Here is an 18,975-nt window from a genome sequence, read left to right as displayed (position 1 = left end):
GCACGTGACCAAATGTCAAAGGTCAGCGGTGGACCAAGTCACAGCTAGCTGGGGGATTAGAGCCGTACATTTGTTTGCTCCGCCATAGGTCATGGGGAGGCGTGGCGCTAGTCACGTCACAGGGGGGGGGGGGATGCTACATGGGGGGGGGGGGGACTGGGTTGTTGGTGGCGTCACGGGTTGGGGGGAGTGAGTAGGGTACTGGTGGCGTCACGGTGAAGTTATAAAATGGTAATATCAAGGGCGAGTTCAAAGGTGACGTCACACAAAGCTGTGTCGTCACCTGATGGAAATTGCGTCTTTAATTACGTCACAGAAACGACTATTGTGACGTGACGTAGGATGTGGCACTATTTGATATCACCACGTCAGAATGTGACAGCGTGATAGCTCGAGCAAGACAACATGTTTGTAAAGAAACCTTCAAACAACAAGAGCTTATCACACGTGCGATAAACTACTTCAAGCGAGGTCGTCACATAGCGTTGGTGCTTGTTGCATTAGAGTTTATCATGCAGCCAGTAGGGGGGGGGGGGGGGTCGCAGGGTTTAGCGAGTGGTAAGACTTAGGGCGTCAATAGGTGGCGGCCGATCGTTTTGGGGGGGGGGGGGTCGCAGGGTTTAGTGAGTGGTAAGAGTTAGGGGGTCTATAGATGGTGGCCGATCGTTGTTGTTTTTTTTTTGGGGGGGGGGGGGGCGTCGCAGGGTTTAGTGAGTCAATAGGTTGCGGCCGATCTTTTTTTTTTGGGGGGGGGGGGGGGGGGGGGATGATCCGTGGAAGATCATCGGGTAGAGTAAACCGACGTTCGTAGACCACAACCCACTTGATCGGTTGGCTAGAAAATCCTTCGTAGACCACAACCCACTTGATGGTTGGCTAGAAAATCCTACCCAATGGTCTGTTGTTGTCACAGTAGTCCTCCCGTTATTTCAGGACTTGTGTGTCTAAATCAATGTGGTTTTTTTTTAAATCTAGAAGTGTCGAAACATTTTAAACACAAAAAACATGCTATAAGAGTACAAAGAAATTGAGAAATGTTTCCTAAAGTCAATTAGGAGAACAAAAGAAAGATTAGTCAGTGTTAAAAAAATAAATAACAAGATAAAAAAAAAACATGTCTCACCATCAAGTTGTTAAGAGCACTAATAAATGTTTACAATACATCTGGGTCAAGTGTATTTTTAGATTCAGGTTAGATAACTGTGTTTTAGTTGTGCCGCGAGAGAAGCTAAGGTTGCCTCCCTTGGTTAACTTTTTCTAAAGACCCAAGTTACAGTAGCCGACAACTTCTACTATTATTATCACCCATAACCATATGGTATTTTGGTACATGTGGCCGTCATCGCATTCAATTCACGCCTGCATTTTTGTATCTATTATTTTAACAATACGCTCGTCCACAAAAATATTTCTGGTCAAAAAATTGGACACCCCCACAAAAAACATGTCCCATGATGACCCAGCCCACCAACCCACAACGCAGGAAACTTTCTGCTGGTCAGTTTTGGTTGTTGCCAGGTAAGGATTTGTTTATCCCGGCCGAAATAGAGAAAAATGTAATTATTTGAGTCAAATTTTAAATTATTGAGCTGGATAATACAATTAGTTCTATATTTGTTAACATTAAAATATAAATAAACATTAGTTTTTTGCTTTCTCGTATACAAAGTATATAGGAAGTATCTCGACGTTTTACACCTCCATGAGTCGGAAAAACTTAGTTTTGCAATTCTATCCGTATGTCTGTGTGTGTGTATGTCTGTGAACACAATCACTTGAGTACCGGTACAGCTAGGTTGATGAAATTTCATATATAAGTATTATATCAAATTATTAGTTCTGTTTCAACTTTTCAGCGATTTCATGTAACCAGAAATGGAACTTTTATACTTCTGGTTTTTCAAAAGCCTATATCTCAAGTACTGTTTCAGATAGATAAACGAAATTTCACATATAGCTAAAAGATCTAATTCTCTGCCTACTTTCAAATTTTGAGTAATTTCCGCTGACCGGAAGTAGTAATGCACGCTATTTCCGATTTTTCAAAAAACTAAAATTCATTTATTAAGTACTAACATTCCGCAATATTATAGTTATACACACATTGTTTTTACTTGGTGCGCACTTTTTTTTTCTACGAGATTCTTTTTTTTTTTAAGTGTTTAAAATGAATTTAAAATCATGTCTATATCCCGAGTTGCCATTCCCCGTTGTGTTAAATAAGAATATTTGAGAAAATTTAGGGGAGATCACTCCCGGTTTATTAAAAGAAATAAACGAAAGAAAGCCAATTTTGAAGCGATTTATTGAAATGAAATATTGATGACCACTGGCGTGTTGCCGCCACTGGAAGATGAGATCAAAACATTGAGCGCAGGCCGTACACAAGGGCTCATGATGTCAGGGCGATGTGCTACATTCAACATTTGGGTACACACTACTGCCCCTAGCAAGCTCTTTAGGACACAGGACCTTTAAGCTACTCTCTAGCAAGGTCTTCAGGTTAAGGTCATTTGTACAACTCGGATCTCACAGCTTAGGTCACGTTCCGCCCTGATGGGTACAGCAAATAGGTCTTAGGTCATTGAAACTGGGTGTTAACTAGACCGAGGTCATTTGTTGACCAGGTCCGGTGGGCCAAACTTTAAAGTCATCAACTTGTTGAGCAGGTCATCGTCCATCAGCCAGTTCACGTAGTGAGTCCAGCCCACGGGGGCGGGCACGGGGGCGGGAGCCGGTCTCTCGGGCTGGGGCGTCGGCTCCCTCATCAACAAGAGCATGTCACTCAGCAGGAACAGGTTCACGCCGGCCAAGCCCAGGAAACAGGAGCGCTTCTGGAAGTTTCTTTCCCTGGGGGTTAAAATTGTGACGTTTCGTACAGCCAGAGTTGAGAGTGTTAAATCATATTGAGTTAATATGTCGGTATGTTTTTAATGGTAAACGTAATGACATCACGTGGAAGCGAGTTGTAGACGTAACACCCTGACACCCCCGGCAGACGTGACACTTACCCTGACACCCCCGGCAGACGTGACACTTACCATGACACCCCCAGTAGACGTGACACTTACCCTGACACCCCCGGCAGACGTGACACTTACCATGACACCCCCAGTAGACGTGACACTTACCCTGACACCCCAACAGACGTGACACTTACCCTGACACCCACAGCAGACGTGACACCCCTAGCAGACGTGACACTTACCCTGACACCCCCAACAGACGTGACACTTACCCTGACACCCCCAGCAGACGTGACACTTACCATGACACCCCTAGCAGACGTGACACTTACCCTGACACCCCTAGCCGACGTGACACTTACCCTGACACCCCTAGCCGACGTGACACTTATCCTGACACCCCCAGAAGACGTGACACTCACCCTGACACCCCTAACAGACGTGACACTCACCCTGACACCCCTAACAGACGTGACACTTACCCTGACACCCCCAGCAGACCTGACACTTACCCTGACACCCCCAACAGACGTGACACTTACCCTGACAACCCCAGTAGACGTGACACTTACCCTGACAACCCCAGTAGACGTGACACTTACCCTGACACCCACAGCAGACGTGACACCCCAAGCAGACATGACACTTACCCTGACACCCCCAGCAGACGTGACACCCCCAGCAGACTTGACACCCCCACCAGACGTGACACCCCCAGCAGACGTGACACTTACCCTGACACCCCAGCAGACGTGACACTTACCCTGACACCCCAACAGATGTGACACCCCCAGCAGACGTGACACTTACCCTGACACCCCCAGTAGACGTGACACTTACCCTGACACCCCCAGCAGACGTGACACTTACCCTGACACCACGAAGTAGCTGACGACGGTGACAAACAACGTGACAGCGATGACCGACATGGTGACCACCGTGGCCCCTGCCACGTAGATGAGGGCGGCAAAGGTCATAAAGTTGAAAGGGTAAACAATCCGGATGTACAGGGACGCCTGGAACAAAGGTCATAAAGTTGAAAGGGTAAACAATCCGGATGTACAGGGACGCCTGGAACAAAGGTCATAAAGTTGAAAGGGTAAACAATCCGGATGTACAGGGAGGCCTGGAACAAAGGTCATAAAGTTGAAAGGGTAAACAATCCGGATGTACAGGGAGGCCTGGAACAAAGGTCATAAAGTTGAAAGGGTAAACAATCCTGATGTACAGGGACGCCTGGAACAAACGGGGCAAGTCACGTGACAGTTAACACCAATAGAGAGAAGGGAAATTATTCTAAGCAAACAACAAAATGCCTTCCGTTATGGAGTCTTCACTGGTTGTTAGAGAAGGACTTATTTTAAACACGGGCAGATACAATGAAAGGACAGTGTAGTCAGAAATGTTAGCCGCATTACTTGACTCGAATTGGGTACCCATCTGAGCTGGGTGGACTCAATGACGTGCAGCAGTCAGGTACCCATCTGAGCTGGGTGGACTTGTTACGGACTCAGGCCTGGAAGTTAATTCGAGACCATCCGGCTAGCAATTCTGCTCTCTACCGTTTGACCACGCTTCCAGCGGACCTGACCCCTACACCTGACCTTACCCCTACACCTGACCTGACCCCTACACCTGACCTGACCCCTACACCTGACCTGACCCCTACACCTGACCTGACCCCTACACCTGACCTGACCCCTACACCTGACCTGACCCCTACACCTGACCTGACCCCTACACCTGACCTGACCCCTACACCTGACCTGACCCCTACACCTGACCTGACCCCCTACACCTGACCTGACCCCTACACCTGACCTGACCCCTACACCTGACCTGACCCCTACACCTGACCTGACCCCTACACCTGACCTGACCCCTACACCTGACCTGACCCCTACACCTGACCTGACCCCTACACCTGACCTGACCCCTACACCTGACCTGACCCCTACACCTGACCTGACCCCCTACACTTGACCTGACCCCCTACACTTGACCTGACCCCTACACCTGACCTGACCCCTACACCTGACCTGACCCCTACACCTGACCTGACCCCTACACTTGACCTGACCCCCTACACTTGACCTGACCCCTACACCTGACCTGACCCCTACACCTGACCTGACCCCCTACACTTGACCTGACCCCTACACCTGACCTGACCCCTACACCTGACCTGACCCCCTACACCTGACCTGACCCCTACACCTGACCTGACCCCTACACCTGACCCCTACACCTGACCTGACCCCTACACCTGACCTGACCCCTACACCTGACCCCTACACCTGACCTGACCCCTACACCTGACCTGACCCCTACACCTGACCTGACACCTACACCTGACCTGACCCCTACACCTGACCTGACCCCTACACCTGACCCCTACACCTGACCTGACCCCTACACCTGACCTGACCCCTACACCTGACCTGACCCCTACACCTGACCTGACCCCTACACCTGACCTGACCCTTACACCTGACCTGACCCCCTACACTTGACCTGACCCCTACACCTGACCTGACCCCTACACCTGACCTGACCCCTACACCTGACCCCTACACCTGACCTGACCCCTACACCTGACCTGACCCCTACACCTGACCTGACCCCTACACCTGACCTGACCCCTACACCTGACCTGACCCCTACACCTGACCTGACCCCTACACCTGACCTGACCCCTACACCTGACCTGACCCCTACACCTGACCTGACCCTTACACCTGACCTGACCCCTACACCTGACCTGACCCCTACACCTGACCTGACCCCTACACCTGACCTGACCCCTACACCTGACCTGACACCTACACCTGACCTGACACCTACACCTGACCTGACCCCTACACCTGACCCTTACACCTGACCTGACCCCTACACCTGACCTGACCCCTACACCTGACTCGTAGAGGTACCAATCAAACACCACCTACCTGGCACCTAAACCGACTGCACACCTACACTTACACACCAACCACCCAAAACCTAAACACCATTCACACACCAATGACACACAACCTACATACCATCCACCCACCACCACATCACCACACCACCTCCCCACCATCCCCCACCCACCCACCTTATAGTGTTGAAACAAGCCGATGGTGTAGCTGAGATGGCCGACACACATCAAGAAGACACTGAGCAGCATGCGGCTCTTGAACCAGATGATGACCACGTCACCTGACGCACACAGCAGCAGACCAACTTGCACATACCTGCAAGTCAGCACAGGTCAAGAGGTCAACAGAGGTCAGTTACTTCTTTAAGGTCTGACATAAATCAAAAGCATGTACTGACAAAAAAAAAACAAACAACCGCAGCTATTTCTTGATTCGCCCACATAAGTTCGTCTAATAGAACAAGTTTTAAAAATTACTCTTGTTGCTGTTATTTACAGGATGTAATTTTTATTTCCTATTTCGAGATCTCCTGGGTACTCAAAAGCATTGGCACACAATATACTCACACATACACAATCAGCACGTACACACGTACACGCCCCCCCCCCCCCAGCCAGGGGTACCTGTAGTGACGGGGTGAGATCCCACATCCCCCCCCCAGCCAGGGGTACCTGTAGTGACGGGGTGAGATCCCACACCCCCCCCCCCCCCAGCCAGAAGTACCTGTAGTGACGGGGCGAGATCCCACATCCCCCCTCCAGCCAGAAGTACCTGTAGTGACGGGGCGAGATCCCACATCCCCCCCCCCCCCCCCAGCCAGAAGTACCTGTAGTGACGGGGCGAGATCTGCAGGACGTGTCTGGCCGTCTCTATGAGGAAGATCCAGGGCAGCAGGCGGACGATGGTGTACTCCAGCTTGCTGGGCATCTCAGTGGGCTCCAGCAGGTACCAGTAGCAGTACCAGAAGGGGAACAGGAAGTAGCCGTAGCGGCAGCTCAGGCGGCACAGGCGCCGGCACGCCTGGGGAGAGATGACTGTTTGGTCTACGAGAGGCGAATTGTTCTGGCCAGTCTCAGACAAATTGTTCTGGCCAGTCTCAGACAAATTGTTCTGGCCACATCAAATAAAGGTTTGTACAACTGGGAATTGGGGGCTTGGATTAAACCTAACTAACTCCTCTTCTAACCCTCTCTCAACAAACCAAAACTATCAATATACTGTTTTATTGTCAACATTTCCACTAGGTGCTGACATTGAATGACAGCAACGCCACTAGTTGCTGACATTGAATGACAACAAAGCCGCTAGGTGCTGGCATCTAATGACAACAAAGCCGCTAGGTGCTGACATCTAATGACAACAGCGCCGCTAGGTGCTGACATCTAATGACAACAAAGCCGCTAGGTGCTGACATCTAATGACAACAGCGCCGCTAGCTGCTGACATCGAATGACAACAGCGCCGCTAGGTGCTGACATCAAATGACAACAAAGCCTCGAGCCCAGTGTGTTGCCGGACATGAACGAGGCCGTGGTACAGCAATCAATAGCCAGCCATGACTGGCGGTGTGTAGTGCTGCATGGGTAGGTTGGGGCGTGCTCAGGGTAGATGGGTGCAACCTGTCCTCCAACCTATCGTCCAACCTGTCCTCCAACCCACAGCTGTAGTCATTACCTCAACAATCATACTCAAAGTAGATGGGTGCAACTTATCGTCCAACCTATCTACAGTTGTAGTCAGTACCTCAAATACCCTACGTCTACTTGTGATAGGCTAGACCTAAACACACACCCCCAATAAGGACCCATAAGGACGGCACATCCCAGAACGAAATCATCCCCCCCCCATCCAAAAGACACACCCCCAGTGACCATACACCCCCAGAACGACACACCCCAGTGGCCACACACCCCCATAACGACACACCCCCATATAGACACACCCCCAGTGACCATACACCCCCAGAACGACACACCCCCAGTGACCATACACCCCCAGAACGACACACCCCCAGTGACCATACACCCCCAGAACGACACACCCCCAGTGACCATACACCCCCAGAACGACACACCCCCAGTGACCATACACCCCCAGAACGACACACCCCAGTGGCCACACACCCCCATAATGACACACCCCCATATAGACACACCCCCAGTGGCCACACACACCCATAATGACACACCCCAGTGGCCACACACACCCATAATGACACATCCCCAGAACGACACACCCCCATATAGACACACCCCCAGAACGACACACCCCCAGTGGCCACACACACCCATAATGACACACCCCAGTGGCCACACACACCCATAATGACACACCCCGAGAACGACACACCCCCATATAGACACACCCCCAGAACGACACATCCCCATATAGACACACCCCCAGTGGCCACACACACCCATAATGACACATCCCCATATAGACACACCCCCAGTGACCATACACCCCCAGAACGACACACCCCCAGTGACCATACACCCCCAGAACGACACACCCCCAGTGACCATACACCCCCAGAACGACACACCCCCAGTGACCATACACCCCCAGAACGACACACCCCCAGTGACCATACACCCCCAGAACGACACACCCCAGTGGCCACACACCCCCATAATGACACACCCCCATATAGACACACCCCCAGTGGCCACACACACCCATAATGACACACCCCAGTGGCCACACACACCCATAATGACACATCCCCAGAACGACACACCCCCATATAGACACACCCCCAGAACGACACACCCCCAGTGGCCACACACACCCATAATGACACACCCCAGTGGCCACACACACCCATAATGACACACCCCTAGAACGACACACCCCCATATAGACACACCCCCAGAACGACACATCCCCATATAGACACACCCCCAGTGGCCACACACACCCATAATGACACATCCCCATATAGACACACCCCCAGTGGCCACACACCCCCATAATGACACACCCCCAGTGGCCACACACCCCCATAATGACACACCCCCAGTGGCCACACACCCCCATAATGACACATCCCCATATAGACACACCCCCAGTGGCCACACACCCCCATAATGACACACCCCCAGTGGCCACACACCCCCATAATGACACACCCCCAGTGGCCACACACCCCCATAATGACACACCCCCAGAACGACACACCCCCATTGGCTACTCAAACCCCAATAACGACACAATCAGGACGAGACCCAGACGACACAGTCCTAGAGACGACACAGTCCTAGAGACGACACAGCAGACGGCCCAGTCATGAAGCTGTGATATAACATCCTGGCCCTACTTTAATCACACGCTTTATTTGACTTGAACGAGGTTATCGCCTGCCAGTTTTGATCGGAGTAGCCTTTCCTTGATCTAGATCTAGTTATTGTTTTCTACCTCAGGAGGTAACAGGCAAGTTCCTAGCTCTATTCTACCTCAGGAGGTAACAGGCAAGTTCCTAGCTCTATTCTACCTCAGGTGCCCACCCACTGGATACGTTTCAGATACACCGGTATTCTAGTCCAGCTGACACGGGTATGCTAGTCCAGCTGACGCTAATCAACATTGTCTAATGTACACATGTGCGTCAAATGGGATCGATGATTTGAAGGGTTATTCGCTTGATCACCATGTCATTCTCGCGGGTAATGGACTGGGCGTATTTCCTGCTGGTGATTCCACTTACCGCGCGCCGACATTAACGATCGATACATAGATCAGGTATGACCGTGTCGTGACCGGGTATTCGGGCTCTGGTTACTGTTGAGTGAAATGTTTCGTTTTTTCTGAATATTCACACGTGATAATGTTGCTTCTCGTCTGACGTGAGTTTATAGTGACCCGTGTATTTTCACATTTGTATAATGACCCGTGTATAATGACCTGTTTATAGTGACCCGTGTATAATGACCTGTTTATAGTGACCCGTGTATTTTGACCTATGTATGGTGACCTGTGTTGGGTGACCCATCTACATCGACGTACGTGTGTTTAACAACCCGTGTTGAGGGAATGTACAGTGACCCCAGTATAGCGACCCGTATTATTAGACAGATCAAGTATATGTACAACTTAATCGTTGAACTTTGGTCGAATTATATGGACTAGAACGGACTGGACGAATTGTATGGACTAGGCATGACTTTAGTGAACCCAAATTTGGACAAGTACATGCACGTTTAAGTTTAGGCAAGGCTAGGTTTAGGAATGATTAAGTTCAGGCAAAGTTCAGTTTAGTTAAGGTTAACTTTAGCTAAGATTAAGTTAGGCATGTGTTGTGGATAAAATAAAAAATTTCTAAAAGAAATAATTTTCCAATAACTTAATTATTAATTTTTGTCATTGTGTGTAAGTTGTAGGCCAAACACCTCGAGAAGTTAAAAACCAAGTAGGCAGATGATAACATCTGCTAGATATCCACCAGATAATATCTGCTAGATATCCACAAGATAATATCTGCTAAGTATCCACTGGATAAGCCTGGCCAAGCACCTTGACCTACAATAAAATAAAATGAAAAAAACAGACCTACCGAAGGCACAACTTTTCTTGTGTAGTCGATAAATATTGAAATCTTCTGGAGAAAGAAAGGGATGAGTTACTCGTAGGGCTAGCGTAGGACTACAAAAAGACGATAGAAGGACTGTAGTAGGACTAGAGTAGCACTATTTACAGAGTGGCTACAGTTTCTCAAAGTAAACGTCGCGTGGTGTTCTAAAAAAAAGTAGGAAACCATCATTCATTAGTACAGTACCATTATAGAACTTTTCACTGCCATTGTAGTATTTTTACAGTACCATTATAGAACTTTTTCACTGCCATTGTATTATTTTTACAGTACCATTGTAATTTTTTGATAGTACTATTGTAATACTCTGGCTACCATTGTAAGTTGTGGTACTATAAAGGAACATCGACAGTACTCTTCAGTTTCTCGTAGGAAACACCATAACATAAGTATAGAAGAACTTAACAGTAGAGGTCAAGTAATTTATTCTATTCATATAGTTGTATGTTCGTATGTTCTTTGGTACAAGTTTTGTAATGTCGAGTTGTACAATTCTACCTGTGATGTTAATTATACCCCCCCCCCCCCATCCGAAGATATGCCTGAAAGAAACATTGAATCGCCCCCCCCCCCCCCCCCAACGAAATAGAATGTATATAGAAACTATATACCTTTACCAGTGTGCGCCCCCCCCCCCCCCCCCCCCCCCCCGTCGAAAAATTAGTCCTTTTCTCCAGCCATGCTGCTAGTTACATTGAATCTAAAAATAACTCACAACAATGGCGTCCTGGTAAAACAATGTGATCGCCTCAAGGTCATTGGTGTGGTCGCCGCCGCCTAGATTGACGTCTGCTGCGTTACTGACCACGTCTGCTGCGTTACTGGCCACGTCTGTCGCGGCCAGCTCGCTCTTTGAGTCCTGCTGGCTCTTGGACACGTGCAGGATGATGTCGGCGGAACTGGTGCTGAGGTCAGCCACGTCGATCTCCAGATCCACGCCGGCCTGTTCGGAGCTCATCCTCAACGCTGCATGTGGCGTCTGTCTGGGGCTGGCCACCCCCCAACGGCTGACTCTGGTCTTCAGCTCACCATGAAGGGCTCGTAGATTTCTTACGGCCGAGTATTCTTTAAATTGTTGCGAAAATTTGAACTTAAAACCGCGTTTCCTCCCCACCACTAAAACTTAAGGCTGTGTTGGCACCAAATCTCAAGGTATGTTCTCCTCTACAGGTGCGTGGCTGGCACTGTAAGATCGGTCGGCGAGGCGCGTCGGCTGTTTCCAGAGGCAACTGGCAAGACAAGAATCATGGGCTCATTCAAACAGGTGAGTTTTTATCTACATACAGGTGAGTTTTTTATCTACAGACAGGTGAGTTTTTATCTACAGACAGATGAGTTTTTAAATACATACAGGTGAGCCATTTTACACAAACAGGTGAGTTTTTATCTACATACAGGTGAGTTTTTATCTACAGACAGATGAGTTTTTAAATACATACAGGTGAGCCATTTTACACAAACAGGTGAAAATAATTAGTCTACTCAAAAACACCAGTTCACGTAAAGTGAAAGTCATTGACCAACAGACAATTAGACCAAATGACATTAACTTGCCAAAAGACATTTAACCAAAAGACATTATTAAATTACAAAAGACAATTCGACCAAATGACATTAATTGTTTTAATTTACCAAAAGACAGCTAGACCAAATGACAGTAGCAGCCGACGGCCATATCCAGTATATTTCGGTAGCTCTACTCAGTTCCGTTTGATTGGGCGACATTGATTTGTCGCGATTGGATTTTCCCCGAACACGTGCGCATTAAAAGTCACGCTAATAAAAGATAAAATAAGATATTCCCATCTGTATCAGAAGGGATGAGGTGTTCTGACTTATGTGTGTGTGTGGGGGGGGGGGGGGGGGGGGGGGACACGACTATTCTTTGTTATATTGGAGAAAAATTATGAAATAAAGTTGTCTTAAAATTGTGTTGTATTTGGGATGGGGGGGGGGGGGGGGGGTGGATACGGTTAGACCCCTGTTGCGTCATTTAGTGGGATCGTGAAGGGTTGTTTGTAATGATAAAGGGGGGGGGGGGGGGGGGGGTAAATAGTTTATAATTGTGTAACATGATTTATGGACGATCCCTTGAGCGTGTAACATGATTTATGGACGATCCCTTATATTGACCCACCTTAAGACACGAACCTTTACGTCGCTTGCTGGTCAGGGTGGTTCTACCGACTATGATCCGAACTCGGTACTTCGAATATGCATAAATTGTGCACCTGTTCAATCACCCTAACAAACGAGTGTGCGATCTAAATACACGTAATGTTTAGTGAATGTCGAGTAACCTGGTTTTACGAGTCTTCTTTAGTGCAGGGGAAGTAGTAAAGTCAATGTATGATGGCACAAGAAGCGGTATGTACAAAGTTTAGTCAGTATTTACCACTCCCTCCACATTAGAATAACCCAGATTTTACCTTTGAGATTTTCCTGAGCCGTTCTAAAAAACCTGAAAAAACCTGAATCGTGTGGTCGAATTTTTTTGCACTCTTGGGAAAGTTTTGAAAAAAAAAGTTGCTTTATAATGGACGGCCGTGACCTAAGTGGGTGAGTGCTAGGTTGCCAACCCGATGGTCTCGAGTAGAAACGTCCATGAGTCCACCCAGCTGTTAGGTTGACAACCCGATGGTCTCGAGTAGAACGACCCATGAGTGCACCCAGCTCTGACGGGTAACTAACTCATGTTAGGGAAAGTAAAGGTGGCCGGGTAAAGTGCTAACCACACCTTCTCTTCAAATGCTAGGTCAAGAAACATATAAACTCTACTTCATCTGCCCAATGGATTGCTAAGTCTAACGAGGCAGAGGCGTAGCGACCCTTCCCGGCGCCCGGGGACAAACTTTCGATTTGCACCCCCCCCCCTCAAACCTTCAATTTGTTTTTCCAACCCATTTTGGCGCCAAGGTCGGCGCCCGGGGACAAGTGCCCCCCCCCCCCCCCCCGCTACGCCTCTGTAACGAGGACTAATTACTATAATCATTAAGATAAGAATAACAGTTGGAATATTTTGTCCACTTTCAGATAGTTTCCCGCTTTCTGCAGCCCGCCATTTTCCCCTTCTATGTGCTGCTGTTGGTCTATCTGGTCACGTACAAGCCCCACGTGGCACGTCCGGATGAGTGCATCACGGCAGCCATCTTGAAAATTCTTCCTATTTGGTTCTTGGTATACTACACCTACCAAAGACAAGAAACAACCGGCGCGCCGCCTGCCGGCCGGAACTACTTCCTGTACGGCCTGATGATCTCAAGCCTGGGCGACGTCTGCTTGGTCTACCAGAATCTTTTCAAGCCGGGGGTAGGGGTGTTCGGGATGGCCCAGCTCTGCTACTTGCTCCACTTCAGGCGAGGCTGCACGCGTCAGACCCGCGCCTGGATCGCCCCACTGCTCGGCGCATGCGTGTACGTGATATTGTTCCCGGGGATGGAGGAGACGTCGATGCGTCTGATCGTCCTGCTCTACACCTGCCTCATCCACGCCATGCTCTACTACGCCATCTCGGGCTATGAGAGCCGCCCCTCACCCTCGTCTTTTTGTGCCATGCTCGGGGCTTTCGTGTTCATATCTTCAGACTTCACCATCGCCTTCAGTAAATGGGTGTACGAGTTTAGTCTGGCTGAGGGGGTCATTATGGCCACCTATTACACCGCCCAGCTCCTCCTGACCATTGGGAACAGTTAAAGACGTCCACTGGTGGGAAAGCATCATGACATGTTTACAATGACAACTATTTCACCAAATGACAACTGACATTTGACTAAAGTCACAAGGTTAGAAGATGAAAAAAATGCTTTTCCACCAGTGAACATTAATTTATAACTAGTAAGAAAGTATTTAAATTTCTCTTAAGACTGAAGCTCTTGTATTTCACTTCCTTTGTTTTTTTCCGTTAGAACAGAAACAGTTGATTGATGTAGCACTAGCACCAATACTGGGTAAATAAAATAATGTGTAGCACTAGCACCAATACTGCACAATCCCCTGTCATTTAGTCTGGGTAAATAAAATAATGTGTAGCACTGGCACCAATACTGCACAATCCCCTGTCATTTAGTCTGGGTAAATAAAGTGTAGCACTAGCACCAATACTGGGTAAATAAAATAATGTGTAGCACTAGCACCAATACTGGGTAAATAAAATAATGTGTAGCACTAGCACCAATACTGCACAATCCCCTGTCGTTTAGTCTGGGTAAATAAAATAATGTGTAGCACTAGCACCAATACTGGACAATCCCCTGTGATTTAGTTTGGGTAAATAAAATGATGTTGCCATCTTCAGTCAGTCTCCCCCCCCACCCACACACACTCCACCACTGCACCATTTCAACTTTACAAAACACTTTTTTTTTCCCACTAATGTTTATTTACAATTAGAACTTATTTACAAAAAGATATACACACAACACCATGGTGATGACCTCTGACCCCTACTCCTTCTGGACGCCCCAAGCTTGGTAGTCAGACATTCTGGAGGATGTGTTGCCTAAAGTCTCCCCAAACTTGTAGAAATCTGGCAACAACAAAAACATTAAGCCAACAGTGGATTTGTTCTTAATTAAGTTAATTACCCAGGAAATTATCCCATGACAATCCTTGGACAAACTCTAGTGTACATGTGGCTAAATATTAAACTCTAGTGTACATGTGGCTAAATATTAAACTCTAGTGTTCATGTGGCTAAATATTTAACTCTAGTGTACATGTGGCTAAATATTTAACTCTAGTGTTCATGTGGCTAAATATTAAACTCTAGTGTACATGTGGCTAAATATTTAACTCTAGTGTACATGTGGCTAAATATTAAACTCTAGTGTACATGTGGCTAAATATTAAACTCTAGTGTACATGTGGCTAAATATTTAACTCTAGTGTACATGTGGCTAAATATTAAACTCTAGTGTACATGTGGCTAAATATTTAACTCTAGTGTACATGTGGCTAAATATTTAACTCTAGTGTACATGTGGCTAAATATTAAACTCTAGTGTACATGTGGCTAAATATTTAACTCTAGTGTACATGTGGCTAAATATTTAACTCTAGTGTACATGTGGCTAAATATTAAACTCTAGTGTACATGTGGCTAACTATTAAGCTCCACATGTGGCTAAATATTAAACTCTAGTGTACATGTGGCTAAATATTAAGCTCCACATGTGGCTAAATATTAAACTCTAGTGTACAAGTGGCTAAATATTAAACTCTAGTGTACATGTGGCTAAATATTAAACTCTAGTGTTTATATGGCTAAATATTAAAAACTTGTTACTGCAAGAATCCTTAAATAAAAAACAAAAATGCTCTTGTAAGTTACCAGTACCGACATGTTAAACATGGTTTATTTTAAAGCCACCAAGTTTAAAAACATCACCCATAACACAATCATAAAAAAAAATATAAGAAAAACTGGCTTGAAAGTTGAATCATTCTTGAAAATTAGCACAGTAAAAATAGCACACACAAAAAACCCCATTGAATGATTGAGGCTAGAACAAAATATAACAAGAAAAGCAACTGTAATTAGAACAAAATACCACAGAAAAAAATATTATGGCTAGATAAAATATCCCAAGACACCAATTAAGGTAAAAAGAAAATACAGTAGCTAAAGCTAGACCGTACATGTGTACTTACAGTCAAGAGCAGCTGGCGACCTCTGGTAGATTTTAAACCTAAAATCTGGAGAAAGGTAAATTTAAAGACAGATCACAACATTTTACATGCCAGAACTGGAGGGAAAATTCACTGGTTAATATAAACAAAATGGTCTAGGTGGAGTAGAGTGTACACACTTTGACAAATTAGTCTCGGTGCACACACACTTGACACCATACAAGAAGTTGAATGGACAACATGACATAACTGGCTTACATTTTTTTCCTTTTGACCATATATAATGTTTAGATAACAGATTCTAATGAAGATGTGAAGAGCTATTTATACGTGAATGTGATTTGTATTAAAATCTCAACATTTTTGTCATCTTTTAGAGCAGTGTGGGGTGCCTTAAAAAGTAAATATGAGGGGTAGTCGTCTGTTATATATATTTAACATGATAAGTTCTAAAGTGGTTTAAAAACCCAATAATTTTGCGGTACATGATAATCTTAGACTCACCTTGATCTCTGTTCATCTTGCGCCACACCAGATAAGAGCCTACAAAACAACCAGCTTCCAACAAAATTAGAATTTTAACGCCTAATTTTACATTAGTCCAGGATTTAGAATTGGAAGATGGTAATACACGCTTCATTCTGGAATAAAATTTAGAAATATTTTGATTCTTAGAAAAACACTATTAGCCTTTCCCACCCCCAAGTGCAATGTTACTATAATTATAATTGTTTAATAAAAAATATATTATACATTTCATCATTCAGGACAATTAGGGTGTGCTATGTTTATATTATAAATAAAAATATTTTGTGATGAGTGGGGTGGGGGTTGGTTGAGAATTCAGAAAAGAGTGACGAAACACTTTTGCATTAAAAAAAATAATGTTAGTAACTTAATTTTAGACATTATTTCCTGTTTTTAAAACTTTTTCTTAACTCAGCTTCGCGTTTGTTTGTTTGTTTGGTTGTTTGGATGTTTGTTGTTAAAATTGACATCGAAAATTAGCCCACTTCTGATTGCTCTAGAGACCTGAAATTTGGCATGCATGCTACTTTCGCCTAACAATTTCAGATGCAATCATAAAAACTAGCAATTAGTGACCGTAATTAGCTTAATTTAATTACGCCCCAAGGACCATAAAATTGAGGACATGATTTCTAAAGATACCGACAAGACTCGAGGCCTATTGACACAGTTACTTCGGCCCCAATCGATGTGAGCGCGCTGGCCGTGATCGTATAGTGGTTAGTACTTCGCGTTGTGGCCGCGACAACCCAGGTTCGAATCCTGGTCGCTCAAGATTTTTAGTCCGTGTATTTATAAACACTTTTTTAAAAACCACGTTTTTCATGTGTAGCAACGGACTAAAAAGGAGAAAATAAAATACTTAAAAAAAACTTTTTAAAAAACCACGTTTTTTATGTGTAGCAACGGACTAAAAAGGAGAACGGACACGGTAACACATTGTTAACGGTGACATGGTTGGTACGCTGGGCATGCTAAAATACACATAAACACGTTTTTCCTTAACTCAGCTTCGCGTTTATTTGTTTGTTTATGGGAGATTTGATCACGTGATTCGTGAGTAGATCTCCACGCCAGCAACGTAAATTACACCCTTTCTCTGTTTAAAGCGTATCGGTCGCTCAAGATTTTTTTAGTCCGTGTATTTAAAAACACTTAGTCAAGTCATACTTAATCAAGTGATTAGATAAAGTAGAAAATAAACTATATAAAAAACTTTTTAAAAACCACGTTTTTCATGTGTAGCAACGGACTAAAAAGGAGAAAATAAAATACTTAAAAAAAACTTTTTTAAAAACCACGTTTTTCTTGTGGACTAAAAAGTAGAAAATAACTATTTACATACATTTGATGACAAAAAACGTGGGTACGTTCACCATCAAATTTCCCGACCCATCTGCCCGACCCACGTTTTTTGTCATCAAATGTATGTAAATAGTTATTTTCTTCTTTTTAGTCCACAAGAAAAACGTGGTTTTTAAAAAAGTTTTTTTTAAGTATTTTATTAAAGACTGGTTTTGAGAAATTGATTAATACACTTAATGTTGACCAACAAGCTTGGATATATTTTAGAAAAAAGTTGATGTTTTAAAATAAAACTGCAATTTCGAAAGAGCTTGGTGGTTACTGTATAACATCATTTTAGGGGGACGGCTGTTTGTGACGATGGGAGGTAAAAATAATCCAAATTTAAAAAAGCATGTCAAAATTTATGGCTGGATGACCCTATGCCAAAAATTTTAAAATTGTTTTTTTTAACTAGACATAGAAACCTAGTAAGTTTTTTAATAATTAAACTTATTTATATTACAAACATTATTAAAATGTTATGTGAATATGTAAGACTGTAGGGTAGGCATATCCTACTCACCTACTGTAATAAAGTAATAATATTTCTCATGTACTGTACTGTTTTGTTGTTGTAATCCAATGTCTTTTTTTAAATTTAATGTATGTGAGTGTATGTGACTTTTATTAAATACTAAATAGGCCTACTCACTACTACTTAGTAGGCCTACTTTCAGAATATTAGTTTAATAGGTCTAGTCTAGGTCACTCTAGGTATTGTAAAATTACTAGATTGTGACTAGATAGACAGTAGTCATAGTACTACTTAGTAAGTACTAGTAGTAGTAGTTAGTCTATAAGTCGGGCTATCCTATAGGTAATCTATCGTTTTAGGTACGTAAAATCGCCTGCGGCTAGTAATGTACGAAAAAGTTAACTCATTGTCAAGGCTTTAATAGAAGTATATTGTGATATATTTGTGTCAAATATTATAGATAAATGAATAATAAACCTAACTCAATGGCTAAATATATCAATATAGGCCAGAAATTAACTT

The 18,975-nt window shown here is 45.1% G+C and overlaps 2 protein-coding genes across 2 annotated transcripts; one reads left to right on the top strand and one right to left on the bottom strand.

Annotated features, from left to right (window-relative positions):
• Nucleotides 1-2,292: 2,292 nt before the first annotated feature.
• On the bottom strand, nt 2,293-12,162 carry LOC131941221 (uncharacterized). Its single transcript, XM_059300301.1, has 7 exons — nt 12,108-12,162; nt 11,191-11,704; nt 10,440-10,484; nt 6,714-6,907; nt 6,064-6,202; nt 3,837-3,982; nt 2,293-2,850 (listed from the first exon to the last, which is right to left on the bottom strand). Exons 2-7 carry the CDS (start codon nt 11,431-11,433, stop codon nt 2,613-2,615), a joined length of 1,005 nt encoding a protein of 334 aa, XP_059156284.1. The 5' UTR covers nt 11,434-11,704; nt 12,108-12,162; the 3' UTR covers nt 2,293-2,612.
• LOC131941222 (lysoplasmalogenase-like protein TMEM86A) lies at nt 7,391-14,342 on the top strand. Its single transcript, XM_059300302.1, has 3 exons — nt 7,391-7,470; nt 11,646-11,739; nt 13,509-14,342. The coding sequence occupies exons 1-3, from the start codon at nt 7,406-7,408 to the stop codon at nt 14,166-14,168; spliced, it is 819 nt and encodes a 272-aa protein (XP_059156285.1). The 5' UTR covers nt 7,391-7,405; the 3' UTR covers nt 14,169-14,342.
• The last annotated feature ends 4,633 nt before the right edge of the window (nt 14,343-18,975 follow it).

Source organism: Physella acuta, unplaced genomic scaffold, assembly GCF_028476545.2.
Source record: "Physella acuta isolate Inbredline_101_S28 unplaced genomic scaffold, ASM2847654v3 ptg000353l, whole genome shotgun sequence".
NCBI classification, from domain to species: domain Eukaryota; kingdom Metazoa; phylum Mollusca; class Gastropoda; family Physidae; genus Physella; species Physella acuta.
Note: the sequence above shows the minus strand (reverse complement) of the source record. Positions and strands in the feature narration are given on the sequence as shown.